This window comes from Sebastes fasciatus, chromosome 23, assembly GCF_043250625.1.
Source record: "Sebastes fasciatus isolate fSebFas1 chromosome 23, fSebFas1.pri, whole genome shotgun sequence".
In the NCBI taxonomy this organism is placed as follows: Eukaryota; Metazoa; Chordata; class Actinopteri; order Perciformes; family Sebastidae; genus Sebastes; species Sebastes fasciatus.
The window spans coordinates 14,065,310-14,091,964 of NC_133817.1; the positions used below are offsets into that span (position 1 = coordinate 14,065,310).

Below are 26,655 nucleotides of genomic sequence, written 5' to 3' on the forward strand. Positions count from 1 at the left end.
ATTACATTTTGAACACAAACAAATATTTGTCATAATTACTACGGTCACTGTTGTCTTCTTTTATTCCTTCTTTCAGTGATCAACCATGTGAATCAATGATAAAACCTACCGCAGCAGGGCCCTACTGACTCACATCTATGAGGCTGATAACCCCTGATAACGCTCATTTAACCTGATAACAGTCTAACCAGCTGACAGATTAAGATTTTACATTTAGAACAAATCATATGGTACATTTTTAAATTAGTCGTTCCCAACGTTTTCGGTTTGTGACCATTTACAAAAAAAGCAGTGTCTACTTGGGGCGCCACATGGTTTCGTAACTGTTAAAAAAAATAAAAGCAAAGTACAAAAAATTTATTCAGATTAGAAGAACTTGGTTTTTCTTCATTCCTCCCCTATTAATCATCTCACTACTCCTGAAACTTATCTCGTGACCCTCTGGAGGGGTCCGACCCCCACGTACTACTGCACTAAACTAGTGATTCACAAAGTGGGATCTGTGGCACTCTGCCAGGGCGTCCGGGAAAAGTTTTCAGATTCATTCAAATTATACATGATATACTATGTATACTTATCTAAGAATAAATTTGTTCCTGCACGAGGCCCATTAATCTTACATTTGGAGCATTAAGTATTTCTAATCTCACATTGAGCAACCAAAACATTCAGAGCTGCTGAAAAGCTTATCCAAGTGTATCTCACTGAAGTATGGGATGTCCAAATTTATAATCCAAAAGACCTGGTATTATTCATCTCCTTCAGTGGCTGTATTAATGACCACTACTGCTTTCAGCCACTTCAGAATATTTATCATGCACTAGAATCTGCTGCTCTGAGTGATACCGAGAGTAAACTGCCAAAACAGTAAGTGTCTGGCATTTAAACATATTACACATGGGAAAGAAATGGAGAATTTAGCTAAATGTAATGTCAGGTTGTTTATTAAAATAGGAATAATACAAAGGCTACAAAATTCAGAAAAAAGATCATAGATATAAAACAACTCACTAACACAAAATAGCAGCTGTTATATTTAAAGTTTACAGTATACAAACATATAAACAGAATGATCGTGACGTAAAAAATACTTATAAGTATGATATTTACAAAAATTACAAAGTGTAATTTACAGAATGCACTGGGCTATTTACATTAAGGGAAATTAAATAACACTTCAATTTACAATACAATTATATGATTTGCCACAGTGACCAAGAATATGGGATATTTGGTTTCACCTATCTTACATGTCAGTTACCTTCAATGAAGCTTTCTTCATTTAAATTGCTACTTCATAGACGTTCACCTTGGCTTCAACCTGTGCAAGGCTATAAGAGGATTGCATTTGTTCTCAAAGTACGATTAAGGCCACAGTTATAATTTAATTGTATACAGTTACGGTCTTTGAAACCAAAGGCTGATGGGAAAGCCCCTAAAATAATGTTTGTTCCTTTATTGCTATGTACCATTTTCCATGTGATATTCAGAACAGTCTTAGAGCTGAGAATAGAATATATTGTTTAACTTTTGCATAGGAGCCACACAAATATGAGTAAAATACACTGCTTTTATTGTTAAATGAGTTGGGATTTTTGGCATAATTTAAGGCATTTAGGGCTACAGGCATCATCTGGCTATTCGCAAACTTTTGCTAATTCAGAAGTGGTCATGGATGGAGAATATTGTAAGAGAAACATTCGATTTTGTAGTCTAACTAAACATCACACATATTAATCATAACTAAGCAAGTGGTCATTTGGGTAGTCATGTAGCGCGTGATAATGTAATATTTCACTATCGCATGTATTGCTTCACTTATTTGGCTTTATTTCGTCAATTTTGACAGGGAAAAGAGGTCCCCTGACCTCTGACCTCAAGATATGAGAATGGAAATGGGTTCTATGGGTGCCCACGAGTCTCCCCTTTACAGAGATGCCCCCTTTATGATAATCACATGCAGTTTGGGGGCAAGTCATAATCAAGCACACTGACACACTGACAGCTGTTGTTGCCTGTTGGGCTGCAGTTTGCCATGTTATGATTTGAGCATATTTCTTTTTGCTAAATGCAGTACCTGTGAGGGTTTCTGGACAAATATTTGTCATTGTTTTGTGTTTTTAATTGATTTCCAATAATAAATATATACATACATTTGCATAAAGCGAGCATATTTGTCCACTCCCATGTTGATAAGAGTATTAAATACTTGACAAATCTCCCTTTAAGGTACATTTTGAACAGATCTATGCTCATGTTTGTGTGGCTATTACCTGTGAATCAAACATGCACCCCAGTTATTCTGGAGGTCATTATTAATCTCAGAAATTAGACACATAAATCTAAATTTCACACTGAAATCTGGATTATTTTCGAACGATTTCTTCTGCTGATTTAAAAAAAATAAATATGCCTAACTACTACTTACAAGCTACCAGTCTCTTTAAATATATCAAACATAATCAGACTCACGAAGAAGCCAATCTGACGTTAACTCAGTGAACCAAACATATTCCAGATCTATAAGACCTATAATATCTTACAGCACAGCAGAAACAATAAATCTGCAGTTATGAAACATAAGGAATCACTTTCCATAAAACAAAAAGGAAAAAAAAAAGTATAAAATATCCTACTGACCACACACAGCCCACCAGGGGCCAAAGTTCCCTCCAAACTGGAGACCAAATAGCCATGTTATATTTGGCATGGCTCTCTCTCATGCTACAAATATTAGCATAAGATTTTGGAGCAATCCTACTTAGACCCTCTCACGGGGAATCTAACAGTTACGGCTAACCGGGGAGAAGGTAGTCCAGCTACTGCACACAATTAGCACTGCGTGGGTTGCCAAGGCTGCTGCAGTTCGCTTTTAAAGCAGCAATAGTGTGTTTTATATACTTAACTACTGGTATATCTGAAGCCAAATTTGAACATTTGCTGGACTTAAGAGGCTTGGCTTGACTTTTAGTGTGTGTAATACCTAATAGATAGTTTATAATGACCTTTTCATGCTTATATTTTCCTCCCCTTTTGGTATTACCATACATCTTTGTTGGATTATTTCAGAAGCCGAATAATATTTAGCATTTTTGCTGTTATATTTGTAAAATTGATGACCAGATTAGTATATTTGTTGGCATTAAGGAACACAATTATCCATCCACATCCTTTGTGTTGGAGGTAATAAGTAATGCAGTCCAGCTCGTCACATAAAAAAAAAAGAAGTCACAGTCACAGGAGGGTTTCTCATGTGGTAACCTCCAGATTAACTGTCCATATTCAAGTATATTCCAGGAGATAATACTGAGCGTCCTTTCTCATCGTCTTTGTTTGCATGGCTTCAGAAATTCTGAACATGTCAAAAAAATACAATTAGTATGCCGTCCATGTGCCCGAGACTTTTGGTTGGAAAAGTGATATTAAGGCGGACGCCCGGGAATGTGTTCGTTTGCAAAAGTGGAAGAACGAATGAGATTCCATTCGGTTTATCCAGTCTTCACTAATCTCTGTCATCTCCATAAAAAAATGACAAATTCAGCCACAAAATCCCATAATGGCCGCTTTCCATAAGCTGATTTCTCCCCTGCGGGCCGTACTGGAGAGGTCTTGGAATTTGTTGGCACCAAAGCCGCCGCCCCTCCTCCTCTCGCAGTGCTGTGGTAAAGTCGTGCACGGGGGTTGATTTTCACGCCACACCGTCAGTTCCTCTCCAAGCTGGGGTAAAGTTTGAACACTTTGTATATCCACTCGGAGTAGAAAGCGACGTTGACAAAAAGCGCGGGCTGCGATGAGGCGCACTTTGTCCTCTGGATGCTGACGCCGACGATGACTTTGCGCTCGTGTTCCTGGCAAACCAACGGACCGCCATTGTCTTTCTGCAAGGAAAGGGTAAAGAATGAATGTCTGCTGCCAACCCGATGCAATAAAAATACGTAAAAATTGCATTTGAAAATAAAATAAAAGTCACAGTTAGTCAAGATAATCCACGAAGAAAAGTAGTTCCGGTGAAAACTGACTATCTAGATGTTGCCATGTTATATTTGGATGACAAAACCTTTTAATTAATGTACAATCATGCTGCATTTCTGTTCTTACATCACACACGCCTTCTCCTCTCTTGCCGCCGGCGCATATTCTGCTTTCCCCGGCATCCCCTTTGATTTGTGAGCACATGTCATTGTTGACCATGGGCATGGTCAAGGCATTCAGTGCCTCGTCGTATCCTGTGTCTGAACAGAGAAGGACATGCAGTGTAATTGTTAAATGCTTCAGATATTTGTTTTGAATAATGGTTGAAATGCAAAGGTGGCGTTGGCATATGGGGTGAAAGAAGGCAGTACTTTTGGTTTCCCCCCATCCGTACATGGTGCAGTTGGTGCCCTCGGTGATGTGACACTCTTTTACTGGAAGATGAATAGTGGAGGCACCTTCGGACACAGGGGCAGGACTGGAACAAAAATAATACTAGTCATAAATTACAGTCAAAATAAAAAACATATGCACACAAATAAGAGGCACGTAAGGCAAAAATCTTTTAGATCAATAACAATTTATGTAGTAAAATTCGTACAATACAAAAGATTAAATAGTTTTCCATATCACTAGTTATGTTAGTTTAACATTAGGATCTTAAATTAGTGGAAACCAAGTGAGTAGTTGAGAACTTACTCTTCTAGTTTCAGCATAACCAGGTTAGATCCTTCCGGGCCACAGATCAGACGAGAGATGCGAAGTCTCGGGTGGTTTGAGGATTCGTTGAGGTGGCGCAGACCGACCTGCACGCTGTAATCCTTCAGATCTGGAACGCTGATTACCACAAGGACCGAGATGTAAGTTGTAAACCGACGGCATTGTTACATGTAGAGCGGGCGATCGGGATGGAGACGGAAAACTTTTACGAGAAAGCATGCGTTACAAACTGGAGGTGTGGGGTTTGAAAGAAGAGGGCGTTTAGGAGGCAAGATGCGATGAAAGATGCTATCAAGTTGCATGATTGTGTTAGTGGAACTTGACCCATATCACATGGTTTAATGTTCAAAAAACGTTTCGTTTTTCTCAGCTGCAGCACCTCTTTTGCAGGTATTATGCAAATATGTTACTTGGTGACATCACCATGTTACGGAGGATAAGGCAGGACTAAAAGCAAGGCGTTTCAGGCAGTTCAGGAGGAGCAGTGTTTCTGTGGGGGAGAGTAACTCTCTTTGGTGTGGACTTTGCAACTTTGCAGACCTTTTACATGCACAAAAAAAACTATATAACACACTGAAGGAAAGGGGAAAAGCACAAAAGCATAATAGGTCCTCTTTAAATATTGCATGAAGTCAGTTGAACTATAAGTAATATTACATATTATTTGCAACTTGTTAAAACACAAAATTCCAGGTGCATTTCGGGATTCATTGCTGCACAAGTTCTTTATAGAAACATGATCACAGCAATTTCAATTTAAAAGTAATATATTATTGATCTTTTTTTGCCAAATGTGAAGACATGACAGACAAATATGAGAAAGACAAAGAGCAAAGTCTCAAAGCAGACCATGTTTTTCCACGACACACACGGGGCCTAATAATATCAGCTAAAAGCTACTGATGTACACCATATGCAATACATGCAGGACTGTACGTACAGAGATAGGGACATTTCCTTTAAAACCACTACTTCAGATGTAGAGATACTACATGTATATGACTGACTCCGACAACTGCAGAAGTTAAACAGATCTGCAGGCCAACCCATTCTCTGTTTCATATCTCAGGTCAGACCTGTCTGGGAGTAACTGTCAGTAAACAGGATACTGTACATCCTGCATCTACACTTTAAACTATAGTAAAAAGAGGGCAGCGAGACGAAAAGAATGTGAGAGATAGAGTAAATGGAAGAGGTAAACGAGAGAGTGTTTAGAACCAACCTCAAGCTTTGGCTAAAGTCAACACAAAAGTGTCACCACCAATGATTGTACAGGATTTTATTGCTGTCCATGCAAAAATAAACAATAAAATAAATAAAAAAATAGGAGGATTTGGTTAAAGTTTGTCAGACAGAAATGAAAAGGAGTATTACCAGGAGGTGAAGCACTGTTGGTCCGTCAGAACCCAGTCTTCTCTGATCAACGAGCCCCCGCACAAATGAAGCTTCCTAAGAAAATTTAAGAAGTTGATTTTCGCATATATAAATAAAAAGCATAAAAACGGATACGTTTTGTAAAAGCACAGATGTAAAAAATGACTTACTCTCTCTGGATGCTGACGACCCAGCTGCCGTCCGTACCTCGCACTTGGTGTCCTCCGACAATTCTGGTGTTTATATGCACGAAGCAGGATATCTTGGTCCCAGCTAGAGCTTAAACGAGAAGACATTTTTTATGCCGCATGTTAGACCGATGGATGTATTATTTACATTTCAATGGGGAAAATGTATATATTAAGACTTCAAAAAGGCAACCATAAAATATGATTTGTTTAGTCGGGTACATGACAACAGACGGATTTGATACAAAGAGTTAAAAGGAAAAAGGGACGAGATTAGCGATAAGAGGACGAGGAAGAGGGCTAGACTGGTAAAAAGCCAGATAAGTGGTACTCACTGTTCGGTGGAGGAGCCGGCGTAGCTGATTCACCTGATAGATGTAAAGAAAAAGCACAACAGTAAGAAGAGACCCCACAGCAGCAGGGAATAATTTAGACCGCTGACCATACATTGTCACACAAAAGCATGAAAACTCATTGAAAAAGACAGCCCTTCTTTACTTTATAAAGACTATATGTCTCAATCTCAATCGTTGTTGGAGGCTATAACAGTCCGCAACCGCAGCAAATACATTTGCTCAAGAACCTCAAAAAACTTCACGGCAGATATGTTTTACATTATGGAAATTATTCTGCGGCCATTCGAAGAGAGGCTCTTCATTGAAACCAGCCAAAGAAAATGTTGGGTCCGGCCGCTCGAGTGTGTGTGTTTTCGCCAGTAAAAAAGGATGGCAGCGACAGAGACCTGCATCCGTTTGATGTTTGAGCAGCATCGTGCATTCTCTGCCAATTTGGACAAAGCCACGGCTAACGGATTACGTAAAAACACAGTTATGACATTTTTTGCTGAAGTCGACAAAGGCTGCAAAGCAAAAACCACTTGTGTTATTTCATTACACTGCAACAATATACCAACACTGTCTTTTTCTATAGACTAAATGCCAATTAACGCTCAGAAGTGCTGTTTGACATTCTGAAAAGCTCATGAAATACATGTTTCTTTACCTATGTGTACACACAGACAAACAGCTGGGATCTGGGTGGCATTGTTCACATACTTGGCAGAACTTTTGCACAACGTAAGTATAACTAAACATGACATTTTATTATGAGAAACTTTATCCTCAACAATTTTCTTCCATTGTTGTTATTTGTTCAGAGTCTGCTGCTGACCTTACTTCACATCCTGACATACTTTACCCATTGTTCATGAGCTTCATGAAATGTTCCAGACAAAGTGCTCTTAATTTCTGGAGATGCGCACAAGACACATCTGGTAGCCGTCACGTGCGTGCATATTTAAATACACACACCTGCCTTCTGCAGCAATTAGCCAGGTGCACACTAAAACTGGTGTAAAAATGCACAGACCTTCAAAACAGTCTGCTATTTTTTTTTCTCAACATTCTGCACATTCCTACTTTTAAAAAAGGTCCAGTGTGTAGGATTTAGGGATCTATTAGCAAAAAATGGAATATAATATCCATAACTATGTTTTCATTAGTGTAAAATCACCTGAAACTAAGAATCATTGTTTTTTTCGTTAGCTTAGAATGAGCCCTTCATATCTAGATAGGGAGTGGGTTCCTCTTCATGGAGTCCGCCGTGTTGCTCCACCTTGTTTCTACAGTAGCCCACAGAGGACAAACCAAACACTGGCTCCAGAGAGAGACTTTTTTTTACGTTATCTTGGAAAGGGAGGAGTGAACTGAGGGATATTCAGTCGGTTGCAATCTGCAACCTCACCGCTAGATGCCACTGAATCCTACACACTGGTCCTATAAATACTGCTGACATACAGTATGTACACATACATGCATCAATTTGCACCTGTATCTGCAGCAATGGATGCGCTGTGCTTTCAGAAATGTAACCAAAATAGGGATCAAGTTCTAAACCACAAGGCCTGTGGGAAGACACCCACTTCATGTTTTTTAATTTAATTAAACTCTCACTGCTCGAATTAAACACTCGTAGCCTGTTAATTTGTCACTTGTACCAATACATACTTCCACTTTATCATTAATCCCCCTCCTCACTTTGACATCAAGCTTCTAGCTCTAACTTCAAAAGGCAGCCATTTTTTTTTGCACAAGTGAACAATGCTCCCGAGCTTGTTCTGAATGACCATCAACCTTAAAGGAATAGTTCAGCAATTTGAGAAATACGCTTATTCGCTTTCTTGCCCAGAGTTAGACGAGAAGACTGATACCACTCTCGGCTAGCCTGGCTCTGTTCAAGGTAACACAATCCGCCTATCAGCACGTCTAAAGCTCACTAATTAACATGATATATCTTGTTTGTTTAGTCCGCACAAAAACCAAAGAGTGAAAACGGTACGTTGTGGTTTTAGAGGTGTTTTGCTGGCTCTAGCAACATGTTTACCGTACCGACATGAGAGCGGTATCGATTTTCTTATCCAACTCTCAGTAAGAAAGTGAATAATATGAAATTACTCCATTCACGGTTTTGACAAAACACAGATGCATCTCGTGTTACACAGACTGACATGAGGAGAGACGAGGTTATGTAAGCCACTCACAGTGCTTCAGTTTGCAGTAGTCCCAGGCCAAACGGTTATTTGGATTGGTGTAACACCAGGGGCCATGTTTGTCCCGGTCCGGGTTCCTGCAGTAGTTCTTCTCCAGCCCTACGTGGGATTCTGTAGAGTGAGAATCCCCACTGTAAAACACACAAATACACATGCTCATATTCCATTTGTTATTTTGCACACAGTGTATCAAAACTAACACCGGGCCACGTCTCATTTAGATTCATACACGCTCTCTAAAAACACACCGGCATGCACATATACAGTACATATACGCTGTAAGTAACCATGGTATGCCTGGAAAGTCTGACTCTGGCCTTCCTATGGCGCAATGAATCCTCTGCATTCGCTGCACCGAGGCCGTAGAAGGAAACGCAGAGTTTTGTGAAGAGCACTCATGGGAGTATGAAAGTATGCACTCTAAGCATTCGGCGGGGCTCAGACCAGCAGGAGCCACATCCTCTGTGGAATGATTCGGTTGTGCTCCCGATTTGTAGGAATTCACATTTAATTTTTTGCACTTTGCTCTAAGAGAATTAAATGCACATATCCAAAATATCACTGGAAAGCAATTACTCAGCTGGGACACACACACGCACAAAAAATAACGCTAAGCGATGGGCGACAATTTGTCAGGAGGTGAAGATAATTCCACTTCCCAGGAGGATGTTAAACAAGCTGTGGCTCTCGGCAGTTTTTCCTGGGGTGACCCCTTGACCTTGAGCAGGGCAGACTCGCTGGCTGCAGCCTGTGCGAGGGAGCTGATTGGCTTTGATCTGCTTTCCCTTGGAAAAGCACTTCCTGGGGTCAGGGGTCGGCTCTGGAACATGTCCATCTGTCTGTGCCGTTTTGGCTTTTAAAATTCCTGTAAATTAAGTAATTCCAACAGCACTGACTTAAGCACGGAGCAACGAGCGCGGAGTGGGCAACCTTTCCGTCAGGATGGGTCACTTCGGAGAGCACCGCAGGGTTTCCTCTCGTCAGTTAGATGAATAATAATTGGGCCCGGTATTGACCCCTGAGGAACCCCCTGATTTCCTCTTGCTGTTTGTTTTCACTGCTTAGCTTCAGTGGGGATTTTCACAAGGCAATGGGAGCTGAGTCGTCAACAAACACTCATCAACTGAGCTGAAATGAAATGTCAGCCTCTCTAGGATAAAACAGTGTTTCTGAGTGCGGCTTAAACTTGACTGGGAGTTCAAAACAACACATTTTCTTATGCATGAATAAACAGATTTCTTACCTGTTTATGTGATGTGACCAGTCTGCACAGGGAATCCCCGATCGAGTTATGGATAAAGTGCCCCGGTACGTCTCTCCGTTGTCTTCATAACACTCTAAGAAAGAAAAGGGATATTATTATTTCAGACCATCAGGATAAATATTCCCAGGAGAACATAGAATTACTCAGCGCAGCAGTTTCTCAAACACTTAACTGCAATCAGTGAGTGAGCAGTACCCAGAAGAGCTACATACATGATTTGGGTGGTGGCTGTCTTTCTCATCGATGCAAACATAACATAATTAAGTTCAGATTTTTTGGCTTGTTTTTGTGGTTTTGGATGAATTTTATGTCAAGGGCCCCCGCGTAGCCGGTGGTAGAACATTTTAAACCTTTCTGTATGTCTGCTCTTAAACAGAATCAGAAGACGGGCTGTAGTTTAAACATGTGTGGACATCTCGCTGTAAATGTAAAGCAGAGAAACATGGGAAATGACAGCCAGCTCTATTGCCAAAGTCTGGTGTTTTTTTTTTTTTTGTTCTTCCATGAAATGGAATTCATCGGGCCGCACGCTGCCAAGTGGCCCAGTCCTACGGGAGCGAGAAAGTGTCTGTGTAACTCCGCTTGACATGGCTTTTGAAGCCGCTTGTAGTTCTGCATTTCAATCACATTATTCAAGAAAACAACATGGATATTTGCCAGTCTTTTGAAGTCTGCTTAGAAAACACCGGTAGTCTTAAAGGAATAGTTTGACATTTTGGGAAATAGGGAGAGTAAGATAAGAAAATCGTTACCACTTTCATATCTGTATGGTGAGTGTGATATGAATTTTCTCATCCTGCAGTTTTTGGCACCTCCCTGTTGTTGGCTTCATATCTCAGCAAATTAATAAGCGTATTTCCCCAAATGTCAAACTGTTCCTTTAAAGTTGAAGTTGTACAGTAATTTACCTATTTTTTGTGTGGCTTCAGCATCACACCTGGGGATGTGGGTGCAGTTGGCTATCCTCTGATTAGGGTCTGTAGTGAAGCACCATGGGTAATCTGCACCATCGGGGTTACGGCAGTAGTTCTCTCCGAGGTCTCTAGAACACATACACAAACTACAATTTAAATGATGGTGCTGATGTATTTTATTTTTACAGCAAAGCCATCATCTTTTTTTTTATGTTTCAAGCTCATCACATTTCTTATTTTTGGCATTTCAACAGTCAAATTGCACCAAAATGAACACACTCGGCACCAGCAGAGAGAATCCAAGCTGTCAGAGGGCCGGGAAACAAACATTACTCACTTGCATTTGAAGTTCTGGGGAAGAAAGGAGTGGTTATGGGGCGACTGGGAGTCCCAGCGCTGACACGTCACACCCTCTGGAGTGACATTCATTGTGCCTCGGTAATCTGTGCCCTTTCCCTGGACACAGGATGTTGTTACATTGACATCTGTGTCCTCGCTTGAGTCGGAATCTAGCAAAGAAAAGACAAAAAAAAAAATAGAAATTGTGAGTGGAAGCATGAGAAAAGGAGGAGTGAAATGTAGAAAGCGAAGGTGGGAGGGAGGGAGGGAGGGAGGGAGGGAGGGAGGGACGGAGGGAGATATTAATCCCCAAAAGAATGTGTCATGTTTAACCTAGAGACAGATGATCAAAAACAGTAGCACTCCCCCCTTGTCTCAACTGATAGGAAACTTTCTGTGTATTCATAACAACGGTGCCCCACATTCTTGCACGTAGGGGACATCCACAACAATATGCAGTTATTTAACTTGTTGATGCCTCTTAATGTCACATGTTGTTGTAAGAAAAACCTGATCATGTTAATGAATACAGCTTTGCCTCAACCTTAAACATTAAAATATCTGGTGAATTTGTTTATTGCAGCTCAACCAAAGATATCACATCCAAATCCGGTCTGGCTGGGGCAACTTTTATCCACCGGAAAACTATTCCAAACATCTTCAGATGGAATTCTGCTTTTCAGCAGCGTAGGGGATTGCAGTACACGAAGGAGCGAGTTCTCCCCTCTGGATTTTCTGTCTCTGTTTCTTTAGCCTTTGACAAATGAGATGGGAGAAGATGGAGGAGGAAAAGGGAATGTTTTGAGGCAGAAAAGGAGAAAAGGCGGGATGGAAAAGAGGGATTCTTTGGCTTGATGTAATGCATGCCAGTGTCTGTGTGTGCACTGCGGAGTACAGGTCAGTGGTTTTTATCTTTTCTGAGGGCAGGCATTGAGGGATGCACACATCTGGACAAATGCAGATCCTCCGCCCTCTGCTGTAAATCATAACTTGTACGGTAAAGTACACGTGCGTACGAGTCTGACGGAGACAAAGGGGGATGCGCTGTGTGTTTTTTGGGTGTGCATGTGGGGATATTTCATTGTGCTTTCAAAGAAAAGAATAAATTCTCCAATGGTGTAACCTATTTTTGGCATCCATTTCTTTTTTCCCCCCTCTGTCTTTTGGATGACATATGAAGGCAAAAGTTATCTAAACTACTACTCTGTCAGACTCTGACAAATGTGACTCAAGTGAGGTTATATTGTTTATCCGCTTCAACATATAGGTCTAAAACATGTTTACATACAGTATCAAATACAATAGGGCTGTAATTTGTGATTATTTTGCACCATTGATTAATCTGTAATTATTTTTTACGATTAACCAATTTTCAGTCTGGAACCAGAGACAGTTTGGCATTTTCTCTCGATAAATCACTTCAGGTTGCTTGGTGTAACCCCGGTTCTCTGAGTCGCACGAGTGAGCTGTCTCAGCAGTGTTTTGATTAATGCTGTCATGTAAATCCAAAATCTCTCATAGGTTTTCAATTGGACCGAGATCTGTCCATAACCATAGACTGTAGATAAGAAGTGGACGTAGTCACTCTGACGTCAACCACTGGTTTGTGGACTGCCGTTTTGAAGACTCGAGTTCGGCATTTTGGCTGTCGTCATCTTGGCTTTTTTTGCAACCACAAGTGACACGAGAGGGTGGAGCTAAGTACAACTGAATGCTGAATAAGACATTTTTAGGCAACCAAAATGTTACAATTAACTTTCTTGAACTGAAAACACACTGTGTATGGTTTTAAATTGTAAGACGAAAACACGGACAACTCCCAGCCCAGACAATGCCGTGGTAGCGACTTGTCAATCACGAGGTAGCCACGCCCTAAATCATCCCCTGCTTTATGGTCTATTTGACTCTAAACGGGACCATAATTTGCTAAATGAACATCATGCTGTATTGAAGAAGACTTGAAACTAGTGATTGAGACCATAAACTCATGTTTACAATGTTTACTGAGATAATAAATCAAGTGAGAAGTAGGCTCATTTTCTCATAGACTTCTATACAATCAGACTTCTTTTTTGCAACCAGAGGAGTCGCACCCTGCTGGCTATTAGAAAGAAAGTCAAGTTTAAGTCACTTCTGCATTGGCGTCACTTTTCAGGTTGTCGCCTGGCCCTAACATATGATTCACATCATTTTCAAACTAATCAAACCATTCAGACTTTGTGTCTGGTCTCTGCATCTGCATTCATTATGTTCCTCCTCTCCATTTGTTTCCTTTAATTTGTCACTGGTCTGTATGCATCATCATTTTCATACCACTAAAACAACTATTAGGCCTTCTGATGGTCCATGTGACGCATCTCTGTATAATAGCCTCTATTGTAACACTCTCCTTGTCATCTGCGAGTGGTCTCAGTAAAACACTTCTGACTCTCTGATGTCACACCACCCCCCTTTACTAAAGACCTATTTACTCTTCCTTGTTGAGGTAGAAGGATTTGAAGCAAGGCACCACATGAAACACCCAGATGGGTAAACAAAAGCATTATGAGACTCTAGGAGGGGTGAAAAGGAGCTCTTTTACTCAGTTCACCACAACCACCAAAGTCCTAAGAACCCCCATTGCACCCTCAAACCACTATCTGGTAGTGCCCACCGAAAACCAAGCAACGCCATGTCCACATTTGAATCTTATAATGGATTTCTAACTATGTGATACAGTACATAGGCCCTTACCACACACAGTGATGTTGCAGTACTCCCACAGAGTTTTGGGATCCGTGGTGTAGCACCAGGGACGAAGACGATTATCTGGGTTACGACAGTAGTTGTCCTTTAAATCTTTGTGCCGGTACCTGGGAGAGGAGACGGAGAGGAGGACGCAGGGAGGGAAAGGAAAAAATTCGGAGGGGAGAGGAAGTAAGTCATAACAACTGGTGAGGTCTACCTCTCCTGAGTATTAGCGTCAGTTACTTAAGCATCTGTCGTGGGTGTGTGCAGCATTGTCCGTGAGAAAGGTTAGTGCTGCATGTGATTATCGGCTTTGCGGCTTACTTTTTGGGCTGGATGTGGTGTTTGTGAGGCCTTGTCGAGTCCCACCTCTGGCACTCTTTGCCACTCTCTGTATGGTCCATTTTGCCCCGGTAATCTTCCCCATTACACGTCACACAGACTTCTGTCAAGAAAGGAAAACGACATTTATCGACACTTTCTTTCCTCTAGTAATAAATGCATAAACAGCGTATGACTTAAAGGTCCCATATTATAAAAAAAGTGAGATTTTAATGGGTTTTTTTTATAATAAAGCAGGCTTAAGTCCTCTATAAATACTGTGAACATATCGAAACACTAAATCCACAGGGAAATACACAGCCTGTATTCAGAAACTCTGCATTCGAAACAAGCTGTCAGGATTTCTGTCCATTCGTGATGTCACAAATACACAATATTTAGACCCTTTACACAATTTTAAATGTAAACATTCTAAATGTGTCCCAGTTTATTTCCTGGTTGCAGTGGATGTGAATGTCATCAGCTGACAGGAAGTACACATGGACCCAAGCTGTCGCCTAGCAACACAATTTTGTTGCAATTCCGTCAAAATGCGCTAAAACGGAGCGTTTCAGACAGAGGGTAAATACAGGCATATTCAGGCTGACCGTATGAGGAAAATAAGTTTTTTTGAACATTACAGCATGTAAACATGTTCTAGTAGAAACACAAAATAAAAGTATGAACCTGAAAATGAGCATGATATGGGACCTTTAAATGTTAGAACACCTGAGGAAAAGGTACAAAAAAGAAACTATTCTAACGTGAATCTGATTTATTTTGGCCCAATGTTACTGTCACAGTGACGTCGTTTGTCTTACCCTCTGAACACTGCGGTATGCCACACTCCTCGGCCCGTACGTTGGGGTCTGTGGTGTAGCACCACGGACCACCGGGGTCGTTGTTGGGATTCCGACAGAAGTTCTCCCTCAGGTCCTGCGTTGGGTACCTATCGGGATAAAACCTACCGGGGAGTAGACAGACATAATTAAAAGTGTTAACTGATACTGTAAGCTGTATAAATACATCTTAGGGAGTACTTGCACACTTGGCTGCGCCAGTGGTGTATACAGTGGCGTGCCTGCTAGTGCTCTCAGTAACAAGCCAAATAAATTCAAAAGGCATTAAGCTTCGTTCTGAGTAATGCTCGGTGCCTACAGTGTGACCAGGTTACATTTCAAATCATGGTCGAATAAATCTTATGCAAAGTAAGTCATCAATATCTCCTCAGGTTTGCACCTTTTGCATGATCGCCTCACCGATTCCTACCATAATCCCAGCTCCCTCATGTGTGAAGCAGCCAGACTCGGTCACAGCACAGTAACCGCCAACAGCACAGAACAACGCCACGAACCGCTTGGAGCAGACCGAGCAGGTCTTTTGCTGGCAGCCTTTGAACACGTTTAAACCTAATCCCTCTCTGTCATCGGCGCTACCTCGCATCAGCGTGAACAAGCGACTGTAAGACTGCGAGAAAAGGAACCCCGGCTATAGTGCAAACATATGGGATGTAACAACGAGGAGCGGCGTGGGACCCCCGTGCTAAATGAACGGTGTGTGAAATTCGTCTTCTGTCAGGGCGGAATGATGAAAAGCTGGCATGTCAGCACCCCCCTGATCCATGCCGACCACATTACCCCTCCCGCCGACGGAGAGACAGAGAGGGAAGACGGGAGTTGTGGTCGTGGAAGAAGAAGGGTGAAAGGAAACAAGTGACTTAAGTGCTTCAAAAAGAAAAAAAGTGAGTATAATGGAGTGAGCGAAAAGGCGACAGAGCTCGGTGTTTAATTGATGATGTAAAAAAGAAACAACATGTGCAGGGGAAGAAAAAAAAAAAAAAAGATCCAGTCCACCCTCCCTTCAGCAGCTTGTCTGAACACACTACCCCAGACAATGACTCTTTTCTTGGGGGAGTCTGCTCCGCTCTCCCCTCCGTGCCCTGGGGCTTACGCAAGGCTTCTACACTTAATGCACGACATCATTCAACCCAGATCTAGAAGAAGAAGTCTCAGGCATTGAATTTTTAGCAAAAAAACAGAAAGAATGGGAAGACCCAGAAAAATATGACAGGGTTAAATCTAACAGCGACATTTCACTTATGCATGTAAACTACAACAAAACACTTCTTTTGCAGCGGTCTGCCAAGTGCTAAAACTCACATCTGTTGTGTGTAACTCACAAGCTCGATATATTGCTATCTGTATCCCTAATTTATAAATGGGATTACAAGGTCCCTCACTTTATAAAAAAAAAAAAAGTTGCATCTGGTGAGAGTCTGTAAAAAAAGGCCGCTGCATGGGAGCAAGTTAGCCATAATGATGTTGCACTAACAGATGTTGGCCAGTTATTCATCTCCTTGCCAAAACGTCTGTTCCCATCGGAGCGCAGACACACACATGCTTCGCTCTCTGTAGCCGGCTGAACTTGGCTAGATTTTGTATATCGCTAAAGATGAAAATCTAGACCTGAAGTAACGGCTGCAAAATGTCTAGAAACGTGCACCTGGAACAAAGGTAGTCATGCTTCAATGCTACAACATCCAACGGAATAAAGTATTGAGAGATTGGAGCACCTTGAGACATAAATAATGTTTTTTTTTGGAAGCAGGGTGTCCTAAAAGGAATAGGTTGAAATTTTGTGGAAATGAGCTAATTCACTTTCTTGCCAAGAGTTAGATCAGAAGATCTATAGCCCTGTCATTTTTGTCTGTTTAATTTTAAATTAAATTTGAAGGTTATCATCGGACGAGCCATATTAGTCGTTTCCTCCTGTTTCCAGTCTTTATGTGAAGCTAAACTAACTGGTGGCTTCATATTAACATACAGACATGAGAGTGGTATCAATCTTTCTCATCTAACTCTCTGCAAGAAGCTGTGTTTTAGTTGAGCATGCTCGCTGACCTCCCAGTGGAAATGTGTGGAAAAAATAAAAGACTGTCCCGATGGGAATAAATAAAATGACTGCTATGTTATCTATTATTAAATAGAAATTTTCCATTCCTTTCTCCGTGCTTGGCTGGGCATCAATACATACTTTTCTTTCAGAACTCCTGGTCCAAAAAACTAAATATAGACAACAGGTGGAAGTCCCATTCCTGGAAGGGAACCTCCTGAGAAATCACCCCCCTGGCCCAACGGCGACCGGTCAAGCATGAAAATAATAGTTACCTGAAGCTCAAATGGTGCGTGGTTCATTATGGTGGTAATTCTCAAACAGCGGGACAGTCCCATGTTAGGTAACCCCACGGTTGCACTAAATCTCCCTTAAGTAAAGCTCCCTTTGACCCTTTGAAAGTTAAAAAAGTCGCTGACAAGCCGGGGCGCTGTTACATTTGCCATCTGGGACGAAGGACTGGAACCGTGTGTCAAATAAACAATGACAAAGGATTTCCTAATGTGGAGGAGCTGCTTCTGGAGAGGGAATGGAAGTATATAGAGGAGGGGATGGGGGATCAACGCTGTAATGTGCTTTAATTATGGGGGCGATCACTGAACTTGTATTTTCTTTCAGTATGTCTGCGAGCTCAGCTGGACAACAGACAAAAACATGACTTTGGTCTATAAAATGTTGGTGCTTTCTTTCATTGTGTACTTTTCACTTCTTCAAACTGTTATTACTCTGTCCCTCAAACCCCCCCCCCCTGCCGCAGTTAAAATATCTTGCAACTAATGAGCCCCACTAATGAGACGCTGGCACAGAAGAACTGTCGTGCCGAGCGAAAACATCTTTTGGGAAACACCTGACGGCCTACGGTGCAAGCAGAAAAACAACCTCGTCGGAGAGAGAGGACATCCCTGCATGCGTGGAAAGACTTATTTCTGGCTAAACGTTCGCCCGTCTCCGAGCCTCCACCTTTCCTTAACCCTCTAAGGTGGAAGGGGGATGATCTGAGCGTCTATAAATCAGCTGCTGCAGGCCTGTTCAATATCAGAGAAATCAGAAGAAGGAGCATCCAGGAAGGTTTTGCGGAAGCTTAAAAATTAGAGAAGCAGACTTTGAAGGCTGCTGGTTCAAATCTACAGGAATCTGGCGGAGGGGGGAAGTGAATGATTAACACCTTCGAGCAAGGCGCTGAACTCTCAAGGAAACATGTAAATAAATAATTCCCCCCCAACATTTTGCACTCTTTCTTGATTAAAAAAAAGAGAGAGGACTTACGTGTGTTCATTGATGTTATTATCGGACCATGCTTGGCAAGTGATGTTTGACTTCGTCCAAGACCTCCTCCCTCTGTAGTTGTCCTTGGTGCCGACCATACACTCCCTTATATAATCTAAGTGAGAGCAAAAAAGCATAAAAGGCATTTAAAAAACATTCACTTCTACAAGTTGTCTCTGTGTACTCGTTGCGTGCCAATTTATACACCGTTTAGTCAATTAAAAGTTGATTTGCATCCGCTGTCATGACCACCTGGAATATATTTTCCCATGTATGGTCAATAAGGCTTTTTTTTTTTTTACAGCCAGCGTTTTAGTGCGACCCGGCTTGTGTGTTATTCCCAAAACAAGACAACTCCCTGAAGTTCATTAAATGTCACCGGGGGGAGTTTCCGTAAATTTTGCAGTAAATCCTAAAGTGCTAGATTACACACAGCCTGATTCGGAGAAAGCCTTTTTGCATTTCTAACTGTAAACAATGCATTTTTTTGTGTTTACACGCCACTTTAAGTGTGCTACGTGTTTATGCGTGCGACTCTCCCCGCCAAGGTGATTAAACAGCAGGGGGGTTGGTTGCTTTTATTGTGTCAACAAGAGAAAACAGAGAGCTTAAAAGGCCGACGCAAGAAGCGCAACCTGCAATCACCAATTTGCCTGTGTAAATCCGTCTGCACCTGAATGTTCTCGTGAGAAAAAAAAAAAACACCAGAGAGCATGAACTCGACTTTAAGAGGGCTTTTTTTGCCTGTGCATGTAAATGTGACGCCGTTTACCTTTTTTTTCATACAAAGTAAAGTTGACGTTGGCCTGCTTCTGCACGCCGTGGCTGAAGCGGTCGAAAGGGAGCAAGTGGCATTTCCTGTTGTGCCGTTGAAAGTTGAAAGCCCTGTGGAGACACACGGGAAGTAGTTGAAAGATGAGCGAACGATAAACAACAAAAATATGTAAATACTGTGTCAACACAAGGAGGAGAGGACGAGGAGTTGAGGGCCATGTTCCAGGGGGAACACAGAAAAGAAACTGACCTGCAGTGGAAGTTTTTCTTGACCTTCTTGCACTTGCGGGCGCAGTGCTCCTGCGATCGGCTGTTTCGCACCAAAGGGGGCTGAGGGCAGTCTGTGCAAACCAGCATGTGACTCTCACTCTTCTCATACTTCTGTAACGACTGATGAGTACTTCTACAAAAACCTGCAAGAACACAAGGACACGTTATCTGCATGTTTTTGGTACAGCCATTAGATTCACTGTTAATGCCAGGTCCATCTCGTATGGGAGTTACTGTCTGTTTCTGACCTGTAAATAATCAACATTTATCCAAGATGTGAGCATGACTGGGAATTGGCAAGAACGTAACAGGCAAACATATGGAATACCCAATTTCTATGCATTGTCAATGCAGTGTTTTTAACCCTTTACATGACCGACTTTTCAATCATACATCCGTCTAAAGTTGTCCAATGACGTGATGCTTGTCATGTCGAGAAGGTAACCCACGAGTTGCGAAACTCTCGCGAGATGGTTAAGGTTAGGCATTGACCTTGAGTGAGGTTAGGATAGGTCGCGGGGGCAGCGAGTCTTGCGAGAGTTTTTGCACGTTTGTTTTGCAATTTGTGGGTTTCCTTCTCGACACAACCGTACAAGGACTGAGTTAGCCGGTGGCCAGCTCTGTGAGGACGACTAAAGAATAGGTTTATGAGTCGCCGCAGTGTCCCCGGCGCAAGGTTGGTCACAGCGCTTGGTCGTACACCTCTGAAATTTTTGTAACTACGGCCTGCTGCACGCACGGGGCTTTTCGGACAAATACTGATAAAAGCATATTACTTAAATTAAAGTATGTCCCAGGCTTTTTAGAAAGACAGCCAGTCTGTTTTAATATGCTTTAAAAAAAATTGTTTTACAACATATTCAACCTTTTAACCTTCGTTTCATTATTTGTTCTTCCAAATATTTGACTACTTTAACAGGGATTGAATAAAGGTGATAAAGTAGGCCTGTGTCCATGAATGTTATACGAGTTTATAGTTAATTACAATTCCTTCTGCATTTTTTTTCATTTATTTTAGTATTAATTATTATTTTTACCTGGTCAAAGATTGTGCATTTATTTGTGTTATGTTAAAATTCAATACAAATATTGACAAAAAAATCCTCTTCGACACTCAGGAGTTTCATGTTTGGTCTATGGCGTTTTTCGATGACACTTGCTGACTTCTTGCTTCTACTAAAAAGAAGATTTTGTTGTAACCCTCCTGGCGTTTCGGAGTATGCTGCAACGAACATGCCGAACATAAACGCCTTTGTGCGTGCCCGTAGCTCGTGCGCCGCATTGTTTCGTGCGAGTACAAGCAACAGTTCTGAGTTATCATCCGTCTACATTATGCTTTATATTTTCTAATTGTTTACTTCTTTTCCACACCAAATATCGCTTTATATTTAAATGGCATGTGGTTCAGAATAACCAGGTTGGGGGGCTTCATGGCAGCCAGGTGGCCTTCGTTGCATATTGTGCCTCTCTCTCTCTCTTCTCTTGTTTCCTGTCTGTATCTACTCTGTCAGCTATCATGTAAAGACAAAATGCAAAAAGAAAAAAAAAACGATAAAAACATGTGGAATGTATTTGTCTCCTCCTCATTGACAAAGCATCAAACATTACTCAAACGCTGGGAGGCGGCCAAACATTTCACCGCTGATGTCAAGGAACTTGTCAAAACGAGAATATTTCCCGGAGTTTTCCTCACGGTGGTTTCGACTATTAGAATAACAGGAGGCGTGAACGCTGGTTTCAGAGTCTTGGCATGGGAGGAAGTGGAGCAAAAGATGGAATTATTTCACTGTCATACATGAACTGGGGGGCCAGCATCCTTCAACTACATGTTGATGCTCGTTGGCGTATTAGCATCCGCACAGGCGAATCATACTGAAACATCATTGTGCAAGTCCTGAACCCCTGAAAACTCTTGAGAAAACCTTTCTCTAGGTCGTGCTTCTGCTGCGCTGGCTGAACCGAGGTAGCGGACTAGTTTATGTGTCGGAAAATTTTGTATGAAGTGCGTCCGGGATCAAAATGCTCCCCGGCACACCTGCTTCAAACCAAGGTAGCTGAGAAATGCAGAGTGGGTGCTGAACTGTGAAGACAGCCAAGAGAACAGAATGATGTCCATCCAAACGTGCTCCAGTACCTCAGCTGGAGATTTAATGCTCATGAAAGCATATTTCATATTTTTACTGCTTTCAGAAAACAGACACGGATCCCAAAAAATTTGAGTATTTGGAGATTTATGTTATTGTAGATGTATTGAATGGATATCCGGGATTTCCTACAGCAACTTGCATGTGTGACTCCTCCAAATTTCATACAGGTTATTACAGGTCAAATGCAGCATTCACACCAACCGCGAAGCAAATTTCCACTTTGCGTTACTCGCACGAGTTTAACCGTCAGGGGATCATTTGTGTTCATTTGCATCACTCATGCTAGGCGTGCCGGAGGGGAGAAGGTGCATGTTGTGGAATTTTCCGATACATCAGAAAACCATATGCCGTGTCGTGTCTGGGTTCGTAACAACATTCGGCAGCACTCTGTGAATTTCACCGAGCTGTGTTCACCGTGTCTAGCAAGCCATGCGTAGCTACAGCGGTATGAACCCAAAATGAACAGATTGTGCTGGGATTTAATTGCAATAAACGGATCAAAATTATGCCGAAATAACTACATAATGATGCAGATTTGTAAAAAGTCTGAATTCATGCTTTGTCAGGTCTGTCTGCAAGATAACAAGCAAACAACTTTTAAAATGCTAGTTTTCTAAATGGAGTTTGGATCAATCCCTGCCAGGCTATACCAGCATTGTAGCTGCTCCATCAACACTCAAGATAACGTCATCTATGCATCAATATGGCAGCGATGTTGTTGTTTATACCATAGACAGTGTATGGTTTATACACACACATTGATACATAGAGTTTCGTCCAGTTTCTTTTTTCCTCCATTTCTGATTCAACAACTTCAGAAGGAGAATCTCAACGCCGATAGGCTTTCTCGACACAGCATCATGCAAATTTCTCACCCGAGTCGAAATATTTCAACATGCGCGATTGCCGCAAATTTTGCGTACTTGCGTCCTTCGCACATTCGTGTCACCCGGCACAAACTTGTGTCTATTCGCCTCTTTGCATTGGGTGTAATTGCGCCGCGTGAAAAGTTTTGCTTTGCGTTTGTTGTGAATGCCCCATAAGACAGTCCAAAAATACTCGTAAACATGAATAACTCTCTCCCAAAAAATCCCAAAACTAGAGCGCTAAAACGCAAACTTGTGATGTCATAGGGTATAAAGTGTGAAGCTGCTCCATAGACAATGAATTGGGAGAGATGTTATAGATGACACTGAGAGCACCCAGGGGACTGTTCTCTGAGTATATGGGTACATTTTCTGTTTCACAACTGATTACACTACAATAGAATAAAGCTCATTTTGGAATAAAAAAGAAGTCTCCCATTCATTGTCTATGGAGCAGCTCCAGACTTTATACCCGATGACATCACAAGTTTGAGACTTTCTTCTCTGGTTTCTGGCTTTGAGAGAGAGTAGCTCAAGTTCACAAATATTGATTGAGCTTTTTTAGGCCATGGAAATAACATAAAATGAAATTCTTAATTTAGGTGGTGTTCCCCTTTAACACTCATGAAAGTCTCATTAGAACTCCTGCTGTTTAATTTAATTTAATTTGAGCAACGAGGGTGACGTTTTTTAGGGAACAAAACAGTTATAATTCCTTTTTTCGCAGGCAAGCTTTGATGTTACGCATTATTAAGTTTTATGTATACACTTTATGTTTAATCTCTCAGTTATTGGCATCCAACACTACTAGAAAACACACAGTATGTGGAGAAATGGGAAAACTGCCAAAGTTCGAAAAAGGACACATAATGAATTATTTTTGTTATAGGCCTTTGTTGAGAGCCATTTCTTTGGAAAGAAGTACATCAAAAGAGAATGATATCATTGCAAAGACATAGCATAATGTATAGGAGACCCGAGTGGGTTCAAAAGCAGGACAAAACCATATTTTAAATCCAAATCCTCTGTGATACAAATCATTCATTTTCTACCTATACTGGAAAAAAAGTTAAGAGCCCATCCTTCAGCGGAATGGATCTGAGGGCCACAGCAGCATCTTTAACTGCATTATGTGTTTAGTTACAATAGTTTTCCGTTTATAATTTGGGGGCAAGTGCGATATAAATCACACAGGAAAATCTCAAGCTACCGAGTTACAGCTATACACGCTCCCGTGCCAAGATCCGACACAAGGCGTTGTGTGTGTACTTAGGATATTGTAAACTGTGGAGCGTTTAGAGGCTCCTCGTGGTTGAAAATGGTTTTTGGGGAGGACTTGTTATTAATGTTTTGGGCTCCACTGGACCACATCTGGCACTCATCACAGTGTTGTTCCAGCCCTGATGTCTGGCCAGGCTGCTCAATTAGATTTCACTTAGTCTCTTCCTCTCCTTGCAGTCGGACTCCTGCTATCTCCAAATCCCAAACAGTCACTGGAGTTGGGAGATTATAATAAAAACGTGCTCAATGGGCGAGTGTGAGATTTAATGAGAAGAGGCAGCCATCGCTTACAGGGACGAGTTGGAGTCCCTATAGTTTGGGCTTGAAAAATGTGGATAGGAAAAGGTGAATGAACCGACACTTTGACCTTCCCTCAGAAAACTTCCACTTATAGGTGCCCTTGAGCAAAAAGTGTCAGCTGGATAAGTATTTTAAGTCAAGCTTTTCCTAGAAAATAAGCTGCAAAGAATTGATAAGAACAAGATGAGGAACACATATATATTCTATGAACAGCTACTATGAACTTTAGTAACAGCATTTATTCTACTAAACCCGAGTTTTTATACAGTCAAATCACCAAATGCAGAGACGCTCACAGTCATTTCACTAGAACAGCAGGTGATGGCCAAAATCATGTTACCTCACCCAAAATCTAACGCCTTAAAAAAGACTACCGTGCCATCAATCATTGGAATAGCTGCCCTCTTTACATCCGTCAATCCTCTAACAAATCCTCATTCAGATACCATCTACGAATACATTACTTAAGCAAGCTGATCGATAGTCCAGTGTTGATCATGTATGGGTTTTTATTTTGTTCCTTTTCCTTGATGATGGGCCTTGAGGCTAGGAAGATTGTGTATGAATGTGAAATTGATATATGTTTGAAAATTTGAGTGTTATAGGTGTAACACAAATGTGATGTTGTATATATAGTATGTATGTGATAAATTAATGCACTTGATTTCGGACCCCAGGAAGACTAGATGGTGCCATTGGTATCAGCTAATGGGGATCCTTTTTAAATAAATAAATGAACAACAGGAAAGTAGCAGGTTAAAGGTGTGCCTCTGTCTGGGAATTAAGCAGACATTACATCTGCTTCAGAGAGCAGCAAAATGTGGAGCTGGGCTCAGCAGCCAGATGTTACCCCCCCTCCTCAACCCTTCTCCCTCACATGCACACACACACACACCCCTTTTCTATCTCTCTACCGGGACAAAAACGCATGAATACCACAGAGCCGGGGCGCGCTTTTTTTTTTTATACTTTCCCCAACTTCAGGGAGGTCAGAGGTCAGGGTCGGCACCCCTTGGCGGTGGTAACTATGGATTCAGCGCTTTACTCGGTGACATGTCAGCGTGACGGATGTCTCTGTATGCAGACGATAATCTGCGCTTCTGCTTAAAAAGGAGAGGCGCGGAGCTCGTTTTGGATGCGTTTTAGTTGGGCGTGTGTGCGCCCCCAGGGTGCGAGGTTATTGAAGAACATGCACGGCATCCTCTTGGTATATCTGGCGTCAGTCCAATAGATGCAAAAAGACTGAAATTATCAAAAAAGGTTGAATGACAAAGCAGATGCAATTCAAACCAAAGCGCTTTGGCACAGGTTTCTATACCTTAATGCAGAGGAATTGGCACCGTTACGCAGCACTTATTCTGGAGGAGGAAACTTTCTGATCATCAAATATTATTGCACAAAACAATTTAAATGCATACTGAGCTTTAAATCTATTTGCAAACTTGCAATTAGACCCAACTGAAATAATGGGACCCCCAGGAGGGGGATCAATATGCTGCTCAATTATTTCATTCAAAGTTGTATTGTACAAAACAGTTATTAAATGTTTGGAAATGTACTCTCCTGATCTTCAAAAAAATAGTAAGTCTTTCATCAGAGAGCATGCAAATCAACAGTGCAAGACAGGACTTGTGATCAAGTTGATGCAATATACCACTCATAGGCCCTAATTAAGACATATATTAAATTATTGACAGGTCTCCAGAACATTATGTTTAAAAAGTAGGCTGCTTTAAGACAAGTCCTGACTGGAAAAAAAAATCCAATTTAGAAATGTGAAAAATCATTTTTTTGCCCACTTTTTTAACTTTTTTTCTTTATTCTGTATTTCTCACTTTAATGCACAGCTATAGACAATAATCAGAACATAAGGAATCAAATTAATTTGATCAAAAGAGAGATACAAAATGAACCACAGCAGACAGTGTTCATGCAGATATAAGAAGCAGAGTTCCCCAATGTCTCACCTGTATCCAATATCGTGATCACAACACACAGCGCAGCTTGGTAAATCCATGCGTTTGTCCTCATGGTTGGGAAGTCGAAAGCAGGTTAGAAAATCCTGATGTAAATGAGCGACAGTCTTGGTGGTTTGTGTGTTGAAGTCCAGAGTGGAGACTCGTCTTCTTCTCCTCACACAAGATGCCACTTTTTCCAAAGAAGCCACACGTCCTCGGTTCAACCCCCTTCTACTGGAGTTGAACGCGCTCCTCTCTCTCTCTCTAGCAGCGTCTCTCCTCAGCAGCGTCAAATCCTGCTGGATTAAATAGTGCAGCATCCGGGCTGGGTTTTTTTCAAAATAAAATCGGATGTGACTCACACAAGCCTAAATGTTCTGCATGTCAAATGGTGAATGGACTTGCTTTTATATAGCGCTTTTCTAGTCTTCCGCCCACTCAAAGGGCTTTACACTACATGTCAGCATTCACCCGTTCACACACAGATGGCAGAGGCTGCTAAAGTGCCAATTTTGCCCATCAGGATCTAATCTA

At 41.6% G+C, this 26,655-nt stretch overlaps 1 protein-coding gene across 2 annotated transcripts; it reads right to left on the reverse strand.

The window, feature by feature from the left end:
* Positions 1-904: 904 nt before the first annotated feature.
* Positions 905-26,615, reverse strand: hgfa (hepatocyte growth factor a). 2 transcript variants are annotated; one of them, XM_074625383.1, is made up of 18 exons: positions 26,131-26,615; positions 19,550-19,712; positions 19,298-19,410; positions 18,526-18,640; positions 15,189-15,331; positions 14,371-14,491; positions 14,053-14,171; positions 11,318-11,489; positions 10,975-11,126; positions 10,046-10,139; positions 8,794-8,933; positions 6,590-6,622; positions 6,237-6,345; positions 6,067-6,141; positions 4,672-4,809; positions 4,344-4,450; positions 4,099-4,232; positions 905-3,878 (listed from the first exon to the last, which is right to left on the reverse strand). In XM_074625383.1, the coding sequence occupies exons 1-18, from the start codon at positions 26,192-26,194 to the stop codon at positions 3,702-3,704; spliced, it is 2,169 nt and encodes a 722-aa protein (XP_074481484.1). In that variant the 5' UTR covers positions 26,195-26,615; the 3' UTR covers positions 905-3,701. The 2 variants fall into 2 exon arrangements, with proteins under 2 accessions (XP_074481484.1, XP_074481485.1); XM_074625384.1 differs by having other exon boundaries at positions 906-3,878; positions 10,975-11,108; positions 26,131-26,613.
* Between the last annotated feature and the right edge of the window lie 40 nt (positions 26,616-26,655).

What these genes read in the sequence shown, in the direction of transcription:
- hgfa (XM_074625383.1), bottom strand. Translation starts at nt 26,194, where the DNA reads ATGAGGACAAACGCATGGATTTACCAAGCTGCGCTGTGTGTTGTGATC. An exon ending in TACTTTGTATGAAAAAAAAG is followed by an intron (nt 18,641 to 19,297) that starts GTAAACGGCGTC and finishes GCTCTCACTTAG; the next exon opens with ATTATATAAGGGAGTGTATG. An exon ending in TGAAGCCACACAAAAAATAG is followed by an intron (nt 10,140 to 10,974) that starts GTAAATTACTGT and finishes TTTCTTTCTTAG; the next exon opens with AGTGTTATGAAGACAACGGA.